At 36.6% G+C, this 18,182-nt stretch overlaps 1 protein-coding gene across 1 annotated transcript in view; it reads left to right on the top strand.

Annotated features, from left to right (window-relative positions):
- The window catches only part of SPAG16 (sperm associated antigen 16), a gene marked incomplete at both ends in the record, with an annotated part of 443,494 nt that overhangs the window by 61,981 nt on the left and 363,331 nt on the right, over window positions 1-18,182 (top strand). The window contains one exon of the mRNA XM_080632060.1: window positions 16,160-16,281. Coding sequence (XP_080488186.1) covers window positions 16,160-16,281 — 122 coding nt within the window. The remainder of the gene's footprint in view (window positions 1-16,159; window positions 16,282-18,182) is intronic.

Below are 18,182 nucleotides of genomic sequence, written 5' to 3' on the forward strand. Positions count from 1 at the left end.
CCATAGGACTGGGAAGCTCTGTGAGGAAAGGCTGGGCTTGTTCAGCCTGGAGGAAAGGAGGCTCCAGGGAGACCTTATCACCATGTTCCAGCCTTTAAAGGGTGGCTATAAAGAAGATGGAGAGTGCCTTTTTACAAGGAGTCATATGGAAAAGAGGAGGGGTAATGAGTGCAAGTTACTTTTAGGGAGATTCCGATTGAGCACAATAGGAATTTTTTTCACATTGAGAACAACCAGTTATTGGAATAATCTCTCCAGGGAAGTGGTAGATTCTCCAACGTTGGACACAAAGATTTAACTGCACAGGGTGCTGGGACATCATAGTCCAGGTCATGCTTTGCCAAGATAGGTTGAACCAGATGATCCTTTAGATCCCTCCCAAGCTGGTATTCTGTGATTTCCTGGGGGATATGCCCTGCTTGCACAACTTGCTTATTTTTCTCCAAACTAATTTTGTATGCTCCTAGGTTTGGTGTGCTCTACAGCAGAATTCTTTGTAATGCTCTCTTCTCAGCCATTTTTTTTCCTACTTCTGTCTCCTTCTCCTTACATCCAGACTGGCTTCTTAGTTTTATTAAAACTTTCTTTTTTAGTCCATACTTTCTCTCTAGAAATGTCCTGTGAATTAGAACAGGCCGCAACCTGTGATCAGATAAATTTTTAATTCTTCTGGGTACTGTGTTGGGTTTTATCTCTCTCTGGTGTAGGTTTCTGGTATTGTCTCATTAAACATTAGGCTCAAAGTTGTGGTCAGTGAATTCCGGAGGGTATCTCATAGCTGATTGTACTATTGCTCTCTTAGTTCACAGAGGTATATTGATATATAGCACTCTTAAAAATTAATAAAGCTAATGCCCTTATTCTTCATGCTCATCCTGTACTGTAGCTACTGATGAATGAAATTTGACATCTCCAATAAAAGCTTTGAAACTGTTAAGGCAGTACCCAAGTGCCTAGATTTAGAATGAAATTACAAGTTATCTGGAACTTGTCTGTGGATGAGCAGTTGTGGAGAATTGGTTTTAGATATTCCCTCTGACTCTGTCAGAGCAAACAGAACAGGAAGCTGCTGTGTATGGAAGGATATTGTATACTTGGAAGAGGAAGACCAAAGATGACAAATAGAATTTAATTCAATTTCAAAATTGAATGGCTTTTGAGGGGTTAATGGTAATATGAAGGTATAAAAACTGTTACTTGCATTCTTACAGAAGAATTTGAATTAAAAAAAGGTGACCAGATCTATTGGGTGAAACCTTGCTGGTTTTCAGAGGAAAACTCATTTTAGGTCCCCATGCCATCTGTCCTAACCCACATAACCAAATCAACTTTCTATTGAGAGTACATGAGCCAGGTTTCAAGAATTGAATAAAATTTTGCAGCTTTTGATATCCCACATGAAAGCTCAGCCTTTCAATTTTGTAACTCAGGAGTCAGGTGGTAATAAACTAATTACCTTCTTTCATCTCCTGCGCTAAGAAATTGCTGGCTTAATCTCACTGAGACAATCTGTGGATACTTCCAAAGCTATCTTTTAAGATACAAAAAGTTACTCATGAAGTGGAGAACTAGAGATGAGAACTAGAATCATACACAAAACTAACAGTTGTCATTAACTGTGACAAAGGGAACACAATACGTTCTTAATAGGACTGTTTACTTAGCAGTAGAATAGGATTTAGCAGATGAAAATTGACTCTAAGAACATTCTGGGTTAGATATAAAGCGTTCCTTTTTAACAGAGAATGTGGTTAAGCATTTCACACATTTACTGGCAGTTACAGTAAATTCTTCAGTATTGAAGAAACTGATGATAAATAATGGCTTTTTTAAGCTATGTCTAGCTCAAGTAGAAATTAATTCAAGAAAGTGCAATGGCCTGGGTTTTATGTGGTCCAAAATCAATTGCAGACATTGTCTCATCTGGCTTTATAATCTACATCTTGATGAATTTAGAACAGACTGAGTTCCTTAAACCTTAAGGCATTTTTAACAGTTTCAGTTTCACTGCTGGCATGTTTGTGAAGTCAGTCTGGCATTACCTCACTTAGATATTCTCTAGTATCCACTTCCTGCAGTGCTGAAAATATTTGTGCTGAGCTACAGTGATAGATAATCAGCATTATCACTATTTGATATAGTACTCATTGCTTGCAAATACAGTAATCAATTAATTAGCTTTTTATTATTAAAAAATCCATTACTCACTAATCTTGGCAGGTTGAGTGCTTTGTACTTGCATGTCAGAGTGCTCTTACAGCTTTGTTTTCATTATTTATCATTATGTGGAGCTTGGAATGATGGTTACTACCTGTCCTGAAACTGAAGCAGTATGATTAAATACAAAAGGGAGTAATATGGACAGCATCTGTAAAGGATAATTGCAAATAAATCAATAACTAATGGTCCCTGAATATGTTTACTAGTTCATTGTAGTGATAGATGGACCTTTGTAAACCCTGTGTGCCTTATAACAGTTATTGAGATGATTAGAATATGTATGTGAATATGTCATGTGAAAAATAAGTGTATACTAGATACTGAGAATTTAAATATAGTTCCTGAGGTTCCTGACAATGTTTTAGGAGTGGAGTATTAATTTGAGGAAAAATGAGACTTGTTTGTTAGCATTTGGAAAGTTAATAAAAGGATGGCAAAACTTGGAACTTATTTGAACCTCTAGTATCTAGCGTCTTCTTGGCCACTACTAGCAGTAGGAGGATCTTCAGGAGAAGACATTTTTATCTTATTGGAAGTGCAGGATAGGAGCGTATCAAACTAAATCATCCAAAAAATAATAGTTTTTCTGCACACTGTTTTCAGTATGTGTGGTAGAAATAAAATCAAAAGTAATTCAACTGAACTGTAGTTTGGAGCATCTATAAATGAATGTACAATCTTGTATTAGCTTCTAAGAAATTTTGTCCTCTCTTTCAGCACTGCTGTTTCTCTTTAGTTTTCCACTTGCACTCCTGTCGTGGTTTAAGCCCAGGTTGTAAATCAGAACCACGCAGGCTACTCCCCTGCCTCCCCGCCTTTCTTCCCCCCACTCCCGGAGGGATGGGAAGGAGAATCGAAAGAATGTAACTCCTACGAGTTGAGATAAGAACAGTCCAGTAACTAAGGTATAACACAAACCACTGCTGCTACCACCAATAATAATAGTGCTAAGGGAAATAACAATGGAAGAGAATACAATACCACCTGCCGACCGATACCTAGCCCGACCCAGTAGTGCACTAGCCCTTCCGGGTAACTCTCAGTTTACATCCTGGGCATGGCGTGCTGTGGTATGGAATACCTCTTTGGTCAGTTTGGGTCAGGTGCCCTGTCTCTGCTTCCTCTTGACTTCCCCTCCTCCCTGGCAGAGCATGAAACTCACAAAGTCCTTGGTCAGAGTAAACATTACTGAGCAGCAACTAAAAACATCGGTGTTATCAGCGCTGTTCCCAGGCTGAAAGTCAAAGCCACAGCGCTGCACCAGCTACTAAGATGGAGAAAAAATGACTGCTACTGCTGAACCCAGGACAACTCCTATGATGGTTTGCAGGTGGTTTGCTGGCACTTATTCATCCCCTCTGTCTTTGCACAGGATTTGTAGCGACAGTACTTAACAGTTCTGGAAATTTGAGCATGTTCAATTGCTGCTGTTTAGCTTAAATAGCTTAAATAGACAGTATATCAGTGGAGTTTCATGGCAAATCTGTATGATAGCTCATACACTAAAAAAAAGCTCTTCTTAAGATATTGCTGTTATTTCAGAACTCTTAGGCTTGTAATTTTGCAATCTTGATCAATGGGAAGAGACGTCTTACGAAAGACATACCAATGTGCTGGAGGAAGAACTAGTGAAGAAAAATTTGGTAGTATTTTGTAGCATCTAAACATTTTGATAGCTGATAAAACTGACGTTCATTTTCATTATGATCTTTTGGCCTAAACTTCATAATGACTTAAAAAGCCCGTGTTGGGAAAACATTACAAATTAATAATTATGAATCAGTATTTGACCTACTGGCCTTAAGCATGACAGGACCTGTATGTGTAGGGGTATTTTAATTTTCTTTTTTGTTGGATTACCCCTGCCTGTGAAACTGCGGTACTGCATTTTGGCACCATCACTGTGTCAAACTTCCTTCCCACTGGAGGCAAAGGAGTCCTTTAAATGTTGTCAGTAAGGAGACAGGTATGCAGTGCCAATCCTATTTGCAGGGTGAGAACACAAAGATGCATAGGGCACAGTTGGGCTGTGTAAAGTGTGTGCCATGCTTCAGGCTAGGAAATAGCAGCGCATGGTAAAAGAGGTACTGAGCTCCTCTGGTTGTGGAGCTGACGAGCTTTCCATGTGGCCTTGTGCTGAAACCAGGACTGTATAACTGAGGACAAAGCAGCCCATATAGCTTAGAGCTCAACTTCTTCCCAGGGAAGGTAAAGGGTGTGCTTTGTCTTGGTGAAGATGTGGATACGTTTTGATTTCACAGCAAAACCACAGTGCACTAGAATGACATGCAGGAATGCAGGAAAGTATTTTTCAAATACAGAGCTTAGATGGAATACCGTTTTATTAAGCACATCAGGAATTTGTTTTTGTTAGGTACGTTTGTATTTTCATTTTGACCTCAGGTTATCAACACAAATATTTAATGGTAGCTTATTGCTTAATGTCTACTGACTTTGAGTGTCTTTATTCCCATTTGTTGAATATATTTGTTCTTTTAACTCCAGGTTCCCAATCAGTGGGCAGCAAGCTAGCTGATACTAGATCTAGGGTTTTTAAATCAGTCTGAGTATTGCAATGGGAAGAATCATACATGGTTTAATAATGATACCACAGTATTGTTTCAGAGTTCAAGGATTCCGGGTTGAGAGAAATGAGACACAAATAGAGAACTGACAACTAGTTTATTAATATAGGAAAATATAGAGATACTAACAGATACAGTAAAGGATATTTCTGAAGAGCGGATATCTTACCAGCCCCAGGACCTTGTGAGGACGATCAGGAAACCAGCTCCTAGAATCATCACAGTGCGAGGTGGCAGGCTCTACCATAGTGGGCATCCCCGCAGAGGCAACATTGACCTGGGTGGTATGAGATTCTGCTTCCTTGCATCTCATGAGGCTCGGGCTTTTTATACTAACAAAAACGCACACTCATTCTGACGCAGGGGGCCAGCCTACATCGGAAGGAGTGGCAAGCAATATCTAGAAACGTCTCCAAGGGTCGGGACTTTTCTGGGGATTTCTAAAATGGGACTTTGCGGGCATTTCCCCAAAGCTGGACTTTCCTGGGAGGAGCCAAATCAGGACTTGCTGGGGAGGAGCCACCACAGACAATTACCTCATGTGTTAGGCTCACCTAACACGGGTATCTATGATACCATACCATAGATTGATATAGGGGACTTCCTATGCATTTAGATCTGAACATGGGATGTTTTAATAACGAATTTCTGGATTTATATGGCTGTTCAAAGGAAGCAAACAGAAATTAGACTACTTATTTGAAGAAAGCATCTAAATTTGCTAATTGACTCTACTATAGGACATTTTGGAGTATGTCAGAAAACTGAAGTAACTTGATGTCTATGACATAATCAGCATTTCCCTTTTTAACCTGCCTCATCGAATTCTATGGAGATGTAGCATATGTTTCTTAAATTTCAGCTGTATTTTAAGTTAAATTGCACCCTAATTAAAATTTAAAACTATAAAATAAATTATGATTGGAAGAAGTTTTACTGTTTATTTTGATGTTGGTTGTAAACATAGGAGCCTTTTCAAGCATGGGCCTTTTAAAGGAAGGGATAGGAAATGTCTTGGGGAATAGCACATGGCTATTTGTGACTTATAAAATTGCCATGAAAATCCAGGCAACGAAATGCATGCCTTGTATCATCATAATTTATTGCAACATTTTGAATAATAGTGTTTAATTTCTCCTTGGCAAATGAGTTTTGTAAAAGTGTTTTATTTATGCAAGATTGTTATATGTGTAGTTGTTCTGTACATCTGTGTTGTATGAACATCGATGTTTCGTGCCTTTAAAACGTTGGTTATCTGTATGACATAACATACTCTTTTGAAAAACAAACAGGAGGATATTGTGTTGTTATGATGTGGTGATGCTGTGATGACAAGAATTAGGTTGACGCAATCGGAATTGCTACCAGTAAAATAGTACTGAATTTTACATTTGTAATTCCTGTTAATGGCAATCAGAAGTAGATCTTTAAAATTCAGGCATATCAGTACCAGTATTGACTTTGTACCTTAGTTTTAATATGCAATTGCATAATTTCAAATCATGAAATTAATTTTAATTGCATGTATTAAGTTAAATTCCCACCATCAAGGAGCAGTAAATTGAAAGTTGGATGATCAGTATACCACTTTGAGACTGTAACTGAATTTAGCACTTGGAATTATTAATACCTTCATGCACTATAACAATTTCACTGTGACTCCTCACCTTGTTGACTTAACAGAGATTGTTGGTCATGCTGTGTCCTGTAGCAGACTAGATTAATCAAAAGAAGGGATTAAAAATACATTTGATGAGGTAGCTGGGGTGGTAGAAGTGATGGAAGAAGCTGCATGGAACATTTCTGCACATCATAGATACCGTTTTGAAGATAGAGCAGGTCTTCAGTGAATAGTTTATTATAGAGGACCTTTTCTTCTGTGGCAAAACAATCTGTTGCTCTTTATAGAGCGGAAGTATTTGTTTTCCATTCTGTGTGGGTGCAGAGCATCTTAAATTTACTAATCGTTCTATGGGCAATGTTGTGCAAGCTCAAAGAGTCGTGTGTTTCTCAGCTCTTTGTCTTAAGACTGCAAGCTCAGTTATCTAAGCAGCTGTGCAACAACTTGGGCGTTTGTCTCTAGTGTACAAATTGTTACAGTCCCCACATTGGGGTGTCATGTTTATCCTTTACTGCATCATCCACAATCAATTCTTTACTGTGAGAGTGCTGAGGCGCTGGCACAGGATGCCCAGAGAAGCTGTGGCTGCCCCATCCTTGGCAGTGTTCAAGGCCAGGTTGGACGGGGCTTGGAGCAACCTTGGTGAATGGAAGGTGTCCCTGTTTGTGGCAGGGGTTTGGAACTCGATGATCTTATGGTCTCTTCCAACTCAAACCAGTGTGTGATTCTATGTTGCTTTAAACTAAGAAATGTGATTTACTTTGGTACTTGCTAAGAACTTTCAGCAGAAGCTAAAATGTTGCAGTTGTTTTATTTCATTAGGGTTGGGCAATATATTTTGCACAAAGTAAGGGGTTTTTTGTGGTTTTTTTTTTTTTTTCTCTTGTACCATTGCTTTCTGAACTAGTGGTACCTGAAGTTAAAAAGCTGTAGTGCTGGAATTGGGAGGAAGTTATTGCTTTTCAAGCATGGATCTTTTTGTAATTGATAGCTCCCTCTTATTCTTCAAATTTCTCAGATTATTAAACATTGAAAAATACAGCTTTAAAAGCCATAATAAAAGAAGGAAAACGTTAATGAAGTGTAGCAGCTTTTGATCTTTAAGTTTATCCTTTTTATAGTGGAAAATAATTTCTGTAAATTTATAATTGAGTGCTGATAAGAGCTCTAGTCAAAAAGATACCAAGTGTCTGTGGTGTAGTGATATATGTGTAGTAGCGCTTTCTAGTTTCTTTATTGCATAGGCAACTGCTGTAGGAAGCCTTGATTTGTTAGATCCTTAAAACTGGCATTGTCAGAAGCAGTTTCAAGGTTAAATTTACTGTTAGCACCAGTTCACAAACAGTCTGAAGAGATGCATGAATACACTATCCTGAACATGAAGACAGAATGGTTTCACCATTGCTTTTGTAACCTGACTTTACTCCCTATTACATATCTTCATGCCTATTTAAAAAAGGAAAAACGACAGAGTTATAAACTGAATAATTGAATAAGGAGAATTTGTGACCACAACTTTTATAGGTGATTTTTGTTCTTTATTAGCAAGCCAAGCAAGATGTAGTATGCAATAAAAGTTTTACTGTGTTCTCCTGCTGTTGCTTTCAACTTGCTTTCCTTACATTTCAAATGTTTATAAAATAATTGTGGTCATGAGTAAAATAGTAAAATAATGTGAAAATATGTGGTAATACAGCTACTATAGACACTGGAACATTTTGCAATGGAGTTGTTTCAATATAAACAGTAGTACAACACTGGCTACTGAATATTTTGTTGATGGTGTTCTGTTTAGAGGGTGCACTAAATATCTTAATTTCTTTCATGCTTTGCTAAAAAAGGATGTCTTATTCCTTCAATTACGGAAACCAGAAGAAGTTAAAATAATGCTTTGTTACTATATTTTATATTACTTTTTTTTCACTCTTGCAACAAAGCACTTAATACTAATTCAAGAGTTCCTTGCTTAGCATTTAGTTGAACCTCTTTCTACTGCGCCAAAACTGAAGATACTTGGAGAACATAGTAAGAGTTTTAGGATTTCCATCATGGGAAAGAAGGAAACAGGAACATATTTGAATCTTTCTTAGCTTTCAACCTTAAAATATTTTTTTAGTGTTGTTTTATGTCATTATAATAGTGGTTGTTTTCCCCATCTTTCCTCAGGAATTGTCTGATTCTTTAAAAAACCATAAAGGTGAGGAAAAGTGAAATGGTGGCTTGCAAATCTCATACTGTAGGTTGGTTTTGAAAATATTTTAGCTAATTTTGCATACCTTATTTTCGGTAGCCTGATGATTAAGGTTCATTCATTGGGAGCAGCTACAGCTGAGACTGTTTCCATTCCTTTTTTTTTTTTTTTTTTTTTTTTTTTTCTTTCTTTTCTTTTTTTTGTGTTTTAAAAATGCTTTTGTTTTTTTCTGCTATTAGAAAATGTGGGTTCTCAGTAATCCTTAGGTAGTTTTGAAAGCTGTGATAGTTTGAACAAAAACTGAGAAACTTTACTTTTAGTGTAAAACTAAAGTCCTATTGTGTAAACTAGGTATTCAAGAAGGAGTTTCTGAGTAACACTACTGATTTTCGTGGAACTACTTTTATATTTAAGAACTAAAATATGGAAATTTCAATTTATTGAAATGTATTTAATTAAAAGGAAAAATTACAAAATGTATTCCCCATAATATAAGTAAATCTTTTTTTTCTTCAGGAAAATCAAGCAAGCAATTATTAAAATCATTTTTCTTCCCCCTATCTCTTTAACTTCAAGTAAAAATATAATCTCAATGGTATGTAAGTGCAGCTATCAGTGATTAGTGCAGTGCTTTTCCAAGTACAGAAAAGCAGAGATAATCCTGATTTTTTGGCTAGAATAGGTATTTCCTTGAAAATATTTAGTGATACAAATTAGGCCATGTTCTTGGACGTAGACTGGCTATTCCTTAAGAATTTAATTTTCATGACTGTGTTTTCATTTCTGAACCAGATATCTAGTATTTGTTTTTTAAATGGAATGTACGGATACACCGGCATGTGTGACTGTGATTGTGCCCCTTGTGCATGTCTTAGAATGACCTTGATAATTTTCAAATTGGAACTACTGATGGTATTCATCTATTAAAAAAATGAAATTGCTCCTCATCCTCTGTTAGTGAAGGACTTTGAATCACCAAGTTACTGCCTGTTGATCTTTGCCTCAGTTAAACTTACTTTCTTCAGAAATAAAGTAACAAGGCTTGATTCTGGTCGCAGTCGCATTGTGAAACTACTTTTTGGCTTCAGTTTTTACCCTCTGAGTAAGGAGAAACTTAAAATTCTGTGTTGTAATGATACAGACAAGGCCAAGCTGTGATTTAGATAAACTGATTTGGATGTTTTCTGTTGTGTATTAAACTATACTACATTTTTCTCAGCTGTGGGATGATTTAGATCAGTTCTACTTACCTATTCATTGCCTTCTGTATGCTTTGACGAATGAGTCTCTTGCGTTTTCCTCAAGGAAAATGAAAGCTATAGGCTCATTTGGAAGAGCCTTGCTATCAGAGGGGAAAAGACAGTCTTACTGCAAAAATTCAGGACAGAAGAGAAAAGGAAGATTTCTCAGAGCTTTAAGGGTAAATGGTCTTAATTGCAGAACAATTTCCATAAAGGCAAGATTTGTAACTGTTTGAAAATATGAGTTTCATTTACAAGCTCTCCTAGAGAATTTCAGCTTGATTTGGGGCAAGTAACGAAATTCTTATATGGTTCCAAGGATTAAATTGGGGGGATGGGGTGGGGGGAAGGTGGGGAGGGGCAAGCGATGCTATTTCTTTTCTTGTGCTATGTTTTTGCGTATGAACGTTCAAGGTCTTAGGGTAAGGAATGGTTTTATGAGTCTGTGCAATCCTGATTGTTATAGGGCTTTCTAGTTAAGTAACAGATCCTTCCATTACTTGGGGGTGTAGATGGGTTTGTCTTAATTACCTTACCAAGGATCTAGCATTGGGATGTCTTCCCTGTGCCTATAGAAGAAATGCAGATAATGATGCAACCTCTTTTGCTAATATTTTTGAGAGCTATGGAAATGCTATATGTAAACTTACTAAGAGTCATGGCTAATATTTTATGAGTTGCTGATTGTATCTTACACCTGGAACTCTAGATAACAATAGTGTAGTTTCATTTGTAGTAGACATTTGCGGCAGATACAATGCACCATTTGCTTTTACCATTGCCAGTGACATGTGGATGGTTTTGGTTCACAGATTCTTTCTAGGCTGCTATTTTGAATGTAATGTTCCTTGCCTTTGATGATAAAGAAATAAGATGTTTAATTTCACTGGCAGGAAATACATTACTTTCTCTTTTATACTGATGTGAGAGAGAAGCTTAGTAGCTTTTTGTGTTTGTCATAGTACAAATGGCTAGTACCTTGCAGATACAAGAGTGAACAAAACCATAATATATTGCTTTTGCTTCTTAGTGCTCAGTCCATGTGTTTCTTGAATTTTGGCATGCACATTACCCTTGCTGATGCTGAAGTAGCATCAGGCTTTGCAATCAGTGTTTGTAATAGCTGTGTTTCACAAAGCCTTGTTATGCAAGATCTCATCTTGTGTAATAGATTCTTTGTTACCCTTAAGATTTAGCAATTGAAAATAATAGAAAAAGGATTAAATAATGACACTTCATTGTCAACATTTGTTGGGGGAGGGCAGCTATCTTCATATTAGCATTTCTATTGTAGGAAGATTTTAGGCTAGAGATACCACTTTTATTTCACAGTGATAAATATTGGTATCTGGGGGAAAAAAAGAAAAATCTATATTGACCTTTGTAATTTCATAGTAGTTTGTTTTGAGGAGCTCAGAACCTACATACTGAGGTGTTCCTCACATAAATCAAAGTTCCAATGAAGCTTTGATAAATCAATACAGTAATAATGTTTTGGAAATACGGTGAGAGAACACCTTAAGCTGGTATTGCTTCTAAGTTCCTTGGTCGCTTTGTCTGGCTTTGTCTGGGGTTTTTTCTACTGCAGAATGCAAGACTTTTAGGTACTTCTATTCAAAGTGCTTAGGCTTTCCTAGAATTGTTTCAATCTGTAATGAGTAAGTCTGGTTACATTTAATAATTGGTCTTGTTCCAGAAAGTGAATAAGACACAGTTTACAAAAAGCATGTTAATTGTGTGGGGTTTATGTAACAATTCTGGTTGATCAGATTTGTAATTGTTCAAAGATTAAACTTTGTAAGACAAAGAGCACATGAAACTTTTAAGATTTGCATGAAGGCAGTGGCACATACTGGGCCTATACTCACTGTTACTTGACTTCTTTGCTCTTTACTCTCTGTATAATAAATACTGCAGACCCATTCTAATCACTCCTAAATTTGGAATACTTACAGATTTTTCTTGAAACTGGATTCAGAGATGTGCAGGAATATATTATGGCTGAAACACAATGAGAACTTGATATGTATTACTATAAAAATGTAACTTTAGCCACAGACGTCGTATGATTCCTTCCTAGAGTAACAATATAGGATTAAAGTAATCTTGAGTCTTTACTTATTTGTACTTTACTTATTTATTTTCTAATTCTGACTGTTTCTGTTTTTGGTTTTTTCCCACAGTTAACCTTTCTCTCTAATGCTGTTCTTATCTGAGAGAGAAGAATTTTTTATTCTGTTAACAATTATCTTCCACGGGTTTCCAGTGGAATCTTAAGAATTTAAGTGTTTTCTTTTGAGCCTGATTTTCTTTCCTGGTTTCTCTTTGCTTCTTAGTACATCCTGGAGTACTCCTAGTAAGTGGAAATATAGAACACTGTATTTAGGCAGACAGCTAATTGATATGAAATTCCTAGTTCAAGATGTAAATGTTTAGTTAGCAACTTAGTACAGGATGTAGGTATCTTGCTAATACCCGAGTTAAGACAACAAAGGATGATTTTGATCATCTGCTCTTCATGATGCCCAGATTCTGTCAGAGAAGAAAGGTGAGATCAGTGTCCTATGTCAGTCATCATTCTGAGTCCCTGCTGTTCCATGGATATTGAGTTCTGTGTTCTGGTAACATGATTTCTGAGCATCATTAAAGCAATTTGAAGTTAAAGTTTTGCATATCTATAAAAGCTTACAAAATGCTTGCATAGGATAATAATATTGAGAAGGTTTCCTGCAAACAGAACTCTGTATGTAGCCTCTTTGCTTCAAAGAGGAAACAAATATAATTTAAATGGAACAAAACTTAGCAGTGAGCGTCTACAGCTTCTATCAGACCCAGTCTTACTTTTTTAATGATCAAGTAAACCAAATAAATGAAAAAGTAGGTTTTATAATGGTCTTTTAGGCTATGGATGTGATTGAAGCCATAGTGCACTGAAAACTATCTTCCAGGTCTTCCAAATGTGCACTGGTCATTACATCATTGGCTTAATTATTTTCTTAATAATTTAAAAATTTTGGTCCTGATTATTAGTATCCTTCTAGAACACACAGTGTAGAGAGCTTTGGAAATGGCAGACAATAGGGTACTCTTTTGTTAGTCCGTAATTCTGAAATTTACTGTGTGCTCACTCCTACAAATTAATGGGATGGCGACCGTCAAATTAAGTGCAGACAGATTATAGAAAAAAGTTAGTGGTTGTGCCTGCTGTGTGTGTACATTTTCAGCTTAAAATACATTGATTTTATTCCATTCTTAATCTTGGTGGTTGATGGGCATTTTAAAGAGTACGTAATTTCAGTCTTTCCTTTAAAACATCTCACAGTAGGATGTCCTGAAATTGTGGCAAACATGAATGATCAGCTAAGTCATCAGGGAACTGTATTGTCTTTGTAAGTGGTTTTGTAATGACTAGTGTAGTCCTTAAAATATAATGTGCACAGTTACCCTCTTTACATTCTTTGACGATCTATTTTTAATAAAGCCATTTAGCTTGGTTAATTAGAGTTAGTAATAAATCTCCATGTCTGCCGACTAATCTTAGGAAATATTTTAGACCACACTAACTGAAATAGAGGCTTCAGGATTTCCTCTATGTAAGTCTGTATTTTGGCTTATCAGCATTATACTTGCAGGAAAGGTTTTGGCAGACTATAGAAGATCTGCCTTTTAGTGCACTTCTTCATGCAAAATAGTAGTAGAAAAAAAATAGGCCAATAGAAAAATGGAAAATAGCCCATGCTAGTAATCTCACAGAAACCTTCATTCTCAATTCAAGTCCAGTTTTTGATGACAGTAGTATGCCATTTATCTTACCCAGTTTTTTCCTTGAGGCTTCTTGCAACCATTAAAGCTTCTTTCTCTGTAGTTCAGCCCTGTGCTATGATACAGCTTCTCTTCACTGTCTGGTGTACCTTGGAAGCTTTCTCCTCCTTGTTTTTGCACCTGAACTACTACATTGTACTAAGCAATTGTAATTTACTCTTGAAACTACAAGAGAGTTTTTTTTCAGCTTTTCAGTGAATATCACTGGAGCAGATTGTAAAGCTAGCACAGACTCAGGTGTCCTCAACTTAGTGCTACTTGATCATACTTGTATAATACCCTTTTTGGGAAATGTTAACTGTGTATGGGTGAGACCAAGTGGACTGGATAGGTGTCACCTCTGACTATGATCTGCTTCTTTTTGGACTGTACAGTGACCTGTGACATGTCAAAGACTTACTCTGTGTCCAGTACTAAAAATACATGCATCAAATTCTGTCAGTTTAGCTTTATTACCCATTTCCATAGTAACAGGGGGTTATGGGGGGTCTGGACAATCCATTTGTTGTTTTAAAGCACATATTTATTAATAATAACTTGATGCGTAAATGTCGGTAATAGCTTCACATGCAAATACTGACAAAAACCTCTATGTTCTGTATCAAGATGTAGTATCAACTCTTCAGTGGAGCTGAGCTTTCTGAAGTAATGTTATGAGTTTTGAATACCGTTGTATGCCATTTATTTGCCTAAAACCTGGGCAGTAATTTCAAGATGATTGTAAATTATAAGTGCAGATTATGGTGTCCAAATAGCTATTTGGAAGTGCTCTAAAGTATTTTTCTTTGACTTGAATGTCATTATGAAGAATTTTCTCTCTAATTTAGGGCCAGTTTATTTCTGGGGCTCATGCAGAATAATTTCCCAGTTCCTTGTTTGCAGAAGCTGATGTGTGTGTTTCTTTCTATCCAGAATCCTCCTCATGCTGCACATGCTGCAGTCCCTTCTGCCCCTTATCTGGCAAAGCCAATCCTGGCTCCAGAAAATCTATTTTCTTTTTGTTGAAGAGCCTGAAAACTCAATTCTGATCAAGTCTGAGTTGAGGTCAGTTTGAGGTCAGCCCCCTCTGTCTGATGGCATGAATACTGAATATCAAGATTGCAGTAAGGTTCTTGATAAATAGCAAGAATGTCTCTGCTGTGTCCAGGCAAGCAGATTTTCTTCTGCTAAGCTGGTACAGTCAAGCAATTCCGTGGTTCTTATCCCTTTAGGTTAACTGCTGGGGCTGAAGAAAACTGGGCTAACGTTTCAAGGGTATCTTGGTGTTCAGTATTCTTGTATTCTCTTATCTGCTCAGTAGATGTATCTGAAGGATTTGAATCTTTTTGGGAATCCAGTCCTGCAGTGGATCTTAATTACTTTATCCATGAATCTTTGCTGTGCAATCCACTTCAATCAGCATCTGATTTTACCTTCCATTATCTGATGATTAAGGTGTTTTTCTTGATGATTGTCGCTTCTTGAGAGATGTCTCTATAGCATACTCTTAATATGTCCTATTCCACCTAACGTTATCTTCTGAGTTCATTCTAAATTCGTATCTACTGTATGATTCGTTTTGTCTAAATTACAGAATCAGCTTTCCTGTTTGTTCTTGAAGACACAGATTCCAAAGACTGAGACCTCCTGAATTATTATTTAACAGTGAGATGGTCCAGCGCAGGGTAGATGCTGCATCTTCAGTTGGTAGTTTTAAACTTACTGTTAAACAATCTTAAAATGGTTCTATTTTGGGGAAAAATAATTCATTTATCTGAATTTTGACTTTAAATTCTGACTGTCTTCCACCAAACACGTATTTAAAAACTGAGATTATCCTGAATTTAATATAGGAGATCTCACACTAACAACCTTCCTTTTTAAACACCATCTTTTCTTCCAGTAGCAGTTACCTATCTGACATTAACAATTAAAGTAGGAGGCCAAGTTTTTGTCATACCCATATGATTACACAAACTTTGTTATAAATGCAAAATTTTATTTGCTATATTTTACTTTTCTTCACCGTATCCACTGTATGGAGTTGCTTCTTTTCCCATTGCTGTTATGCTGAACTATAAAAGTGTTGGGTTTTGGGGGGTTTTGGGAGCTTTTTGGTTTGTTTTGGCTGCAGGTAAGGATTAGTAGTTATGCTTGATCTCTTTCTAGAGCAATGTTAGATTGATGTAAATGTCCAGAAGTTAATTTGTAAGCATATAGTTTTAAAAGAACAAACTAAAAAATATGATGGTATTTAGCTGTTCACTAGAGTCCAGTCTCCCAGTTACACTTGCACTCAGCTTTAACAGGAGGTACCAAAATTAATAAAATCAGGACAACAGTGATTTAAAAAAAAATATAAAAATGGAACAGAGGAGAAACAGTGGAAAAATAAGACAAAATTGTATTTTCAAAATAGTACCATAATCAGTAGTACTTTATTTTAGCTTACACAGCATTTCTGAGAACTAATAATGTTTTTCCTTTTTTTTTTCCCCAGGAGGTTCCTATTGATATTCAAGTGACCACACACATGCATCCTAAAGAATACACTCAATGCCTGAAATATGGAGACTTTAAACTGAGCAGCATTTTAAAAGTGCACGACTTCGCAGTGAGCTGGTAGGAACCATTAACAGTACATTAATTTTAGTGTTACATACATGATGAGTTTTATTTTTCAACAGGTCATTGAGAAGCATCTGCTTTAAGTAAACTTCTAAAAAAACCTACTGGCAGCAGTCAGGGGGGCACTCTCTCTGAAGAATGTGAAAATGGCAAAAGTAATGAAATTTAGTGGCAGTGTAAATAGAGTAAAACACCTGGGCAGAACTGTTCAAATTCAGATTCATTTTTTATGTAATAAGGGTGGGATTTGGTTAGTAGATCTGAAAACGAGAACCAGAGATGACTAGGAACTCAGGTTCCTGGAAACTGAATTATGGTGCTGAATGTTTTTGCAATTTGTATTTGATTGCAGTTTATTCCCTTGGGTCAAAAATCAGAAGAGTTTAGATTTAGATTAGCTTGAGCGTGCAAATAGCCTATAAGCAGTGACATTTCAGGGCTTGCTGGTTGCAGCTGAGGAAGAATAAACATAAAGATATTACCCCCCCCCCCCCCTTGTTAAAGCTAGTAGCAAAGTTCAGACAATTCAGACACATTGTCTATGTATGAATATATTTTAATTTATTTAAAAAATAATCAATACCTTAGTAATTTGAACAAACTTTAAGTAGCTTAATGCTTGTTACTGTACTCAGACTGCTAGTAGATTACTCCTGAAGGTATCTCCCTGAAGAATGAACTGTATTCTTCCACTTAATTTTGGAAGTATAATTTCTCATTGCATCCAAGAAGCATAGTTGAACGTAGTTATGTTTTAAATGCTTAAAAACTTGGGCAGTGTAATTCTAATGCAGGTTAAGATCTTGACGATCAACTTGCTTGTTAAAAAAACATCAGTGTTGGGATGAGAGTAGTACACCATAGAAACAGTATGTAAAATCAGAACTGAGGGTACAAATTACAACATGCTGATGTGGGTGTAAGGTAAGTCTTGTCTGTGAAAAGGGAAACATTAATAGTACACATAAAATGATTACAGTGCAAAGACTGCACTGTTTTTGAGGTTTGCCCTGGCTGAGCAGGCTTCTGCTTAGACCTTCAGGTGCTCAAATCTGGTTTTCTGTCTGGCTAATACCTATCCTATGTTCATAAGGGAATAATACTTTGGGTAATTATCTCCTGTACTGCTTAGTCATACTGGTCCGATCAGGAATGAAAGCTTTCAACTGATGTCTGTCTACTGCTGCTCTGAGGTGTCCGTAGTAAATCCACTCATATTAGTGGCTTATTAGGCTTGTTTGAAGACCAGAAGGCGCAAGAATGGTGTGCCGTATTGTTTTGCTTTTTAAAGCAAACAATCTAGAGGAGGTAGAAGACACTTCCACACTTGGCAAGATTTTCAGTATATCAGGTGGAATAACAATTGAAATGTAACCTTTACAGTCTACATCATCACAAGATTTACATGCATGACAGGCTGCAGAGGAGCAAGTCTGAAGTTATCACTTTCGTCTTCCTGTTTGCCTTGTTGAAAGTTTGCCTTTACCTGCAGTAGGAAGTCAGGTTTGAGCTGCGCATTACTTTGGAATGTTGTTGCAAAATACTTGTGAATGTTAAACTATAAAATATGTAATTCAAAGTAGTAGAAGCTCATAAGCTAGTCAAGAAAGGACATCTCTACCTTAATTTTCCCTTTATCTTACACTTGAATAACAGATAAATATTATACATCTTTATGTATGCTTTGTTTTCCTTACCCTTCTTGAATGATATTTTTATATCTTACTGAAAGTTTTATTCTAGATCCTTATATCTAGTGCTTCTAGTTACTGCTGAAGAGATACTATTATATGCTAGGGAATTCTAGGTATTTCCTACAGTTAATAACTGGATATCACACCTTAAGGATACAATGCCACTTGAGAAAGCAATTTACTGGAATGAAAATAAATTGA

This window comes from Psittacula echo (assembly GCF_963264785.1).
Source record: "Psittacula echo genome assembly, chromosome: 20".
Classification (NCBI taxonomy): Eukaryota; Metazoa; Chordata; class Aves; order Psittaciformes; family Psittacidae; genus Psittacula; species Psittacula echo.